At 48.9% G+C, this 1,684-nt stretch overlaps 1 protein-coding gene across 1 annotated transcript in view; it reads right to left on the bottom strand.

Moving 5' to 3' along the window:
- Positions 1–621, bottom strand: part of POLR3A (RNA polymerase III subunit A) — a 63,312-nt gene extending 62,691 nt beyond the window's left edge. Inside the window, exon 1 of the mRNA XM_003783521.3 lies at positions 437–621. Within this exon, the coding sequence (XP_003783569.1) occupies positions 437–480 (44 nt within the window). The 5' untranslated portion in view covers positions 481–621. The remainder of the gene's footprint in view (positions 1–436) is intronic.
- Positions 622–1,684: the final 1,063 nt, after the last annotated feature.

Genomic DNA, 1,684 nt, shown 5'->3' with positions numbered 1-1,684 from the left:
CAGGGCGGCACCTGTGGCTCAAAAGGGTAGGGTGCCGGCCCCATATGCTGGATGTGGTGGGTTCAAACCCAGCCCCGGCCAAAAATAAATAAATATATAAATAAAAATTAAAAAAAAATTTAAAAAGTGGTCATCGTCGAAATTACTCGAACGTAGGTGCAGAGTGCGTGCACCGTCAAGGCTCAGACCCGGCCACCTTCTCTGCCCGTCTGGTGACTCCCACCACCACCACTCTCGGTGCTGAAATCCGCCCGGCCTGACCAACACTCTTTGACCCACCCTGGTACTTCTAAGCTTCGGTCACACCGTCTGCTGATTCCTGGTCCTCCCCTTCCAATTGCCCCCCATCTCTGACCGTTCCAGACCCGGGACCGCTGACCTCGGACCCTTTTGCCCCTCTTTCCTCCGCCCTTGGGCCACTCCTGCTCAGTCTTACATTTTCTTGGCCACATCCGTCTCCCGGAACTGTTCCTTCACCATGGTGTCGGCTGCCGGAGTGCCTCCTCGGAACTCGGGAGGCTAGAATGGAGAAACGATGCTCTCTGTACCGCCCCAGCGTGCTTCTTAACTCGCTGCTAACAAATCAGCAGCACCCTCTCGGCTACCGTAGAGGGCCCCACGTGTCTGCTTCCTCTTCCGCTACTTGCCTGCGCGCTTGTCAAGAGAGGCTTTCGGCACTCAGCTTTTTGCATTCTACCGCCACTGTCACCTGGCGACAGTGCCTTAAAACTGCACCAAGGCCGGCTCTATATTTTAAAAATCCTATTTCGAGTCAGTTTCTTCTGGTCGTCAGACACCAGGAGAAACTATACACACATACAACCCTTTGCCTTTAGACATTTCGACAGCCAGAGAACCAAAAATTGCATAAAATAGAAAATCATTATCATCATCAACATCAGCCTCTGTTGAAGGGAAGGTGATAGAGGCTACAATAAACCGGCCCATGGAACAGAGAACACCATGTAGAGGACCAACAAGGAAAAAACACAACAGAAAACATGGGTGCAAATGCGCTTCAAGGTATAAAGTTATTTGGGGAAAAAATTAGATTTATATCCTCGATCACAAAAACAGAAGCTGAAGGCTCAGCGCCTGTGGCTAAAGTGGCTAAGACGTCAGCCACATACACCCAAGGTGGCGGGTTCGAATCCCCAGCCTCAGCTCGCCAAACAACAATGACGGCTGCAAAAAATAGCCTGGCGTTGTGGCGGGCACCTGTGGTCCCAGCTACTTGAGAGGCTGAGGCAGGAGACTCGCTTGAGCCCAGGACTTGGAGATTGCTGTGAGCTGTGATACCACAGCACTCTACCCAGGGGGACAGCTTGAGGCTCTGTCTCAAACAAAACAAAACAAAAAAACAGAAGCTGAAAATTGTCAGTTGGGAGCAAAAAGTGAGCCAAGGTGAATTAGGAAAGAAAAGGGGAAAATGAGAAGTGGAGATAATTCATTTTTTAAAGAACTGCGTTGTTTGCCTAAAGTCTGTTACAAACTGTAAAAGGGGACCCAAATGTGATATCTTAGTGCAAGAAACCACACTCTAAGCAAAACTCAACGACACAAGAGTTCAGCCACTCTGCGTTTTATGAAGGGGTGCTATCTCATCTTCAGATGCCATGACTCCCTACTAGTAAACGCAATGTCACAAGCAAAAGCAAAACCTATCAGGTTTTTTTTTTTTTTT

The sequence above is a fragment of the Otolemur garnettii genome, unplaced genomic scaffold (genome assembly GCF_000181295.1).
Source record: "Otolemur garnettii isolate 467f Iridium unplaced genomic scaffold, OtoGar3 scaffold00008, whole genome shotgun sequence".
In the NCBI taxonomy this organism is placed as follows: Eukaryota; Metazoa; Chordata; class Mammalia; order Primates; family Galagidae; genus Otolemur; species Otolemur garnettii.
This window is presented reverse-complemented; position numbering and strand designations above follow the sequence as displayed.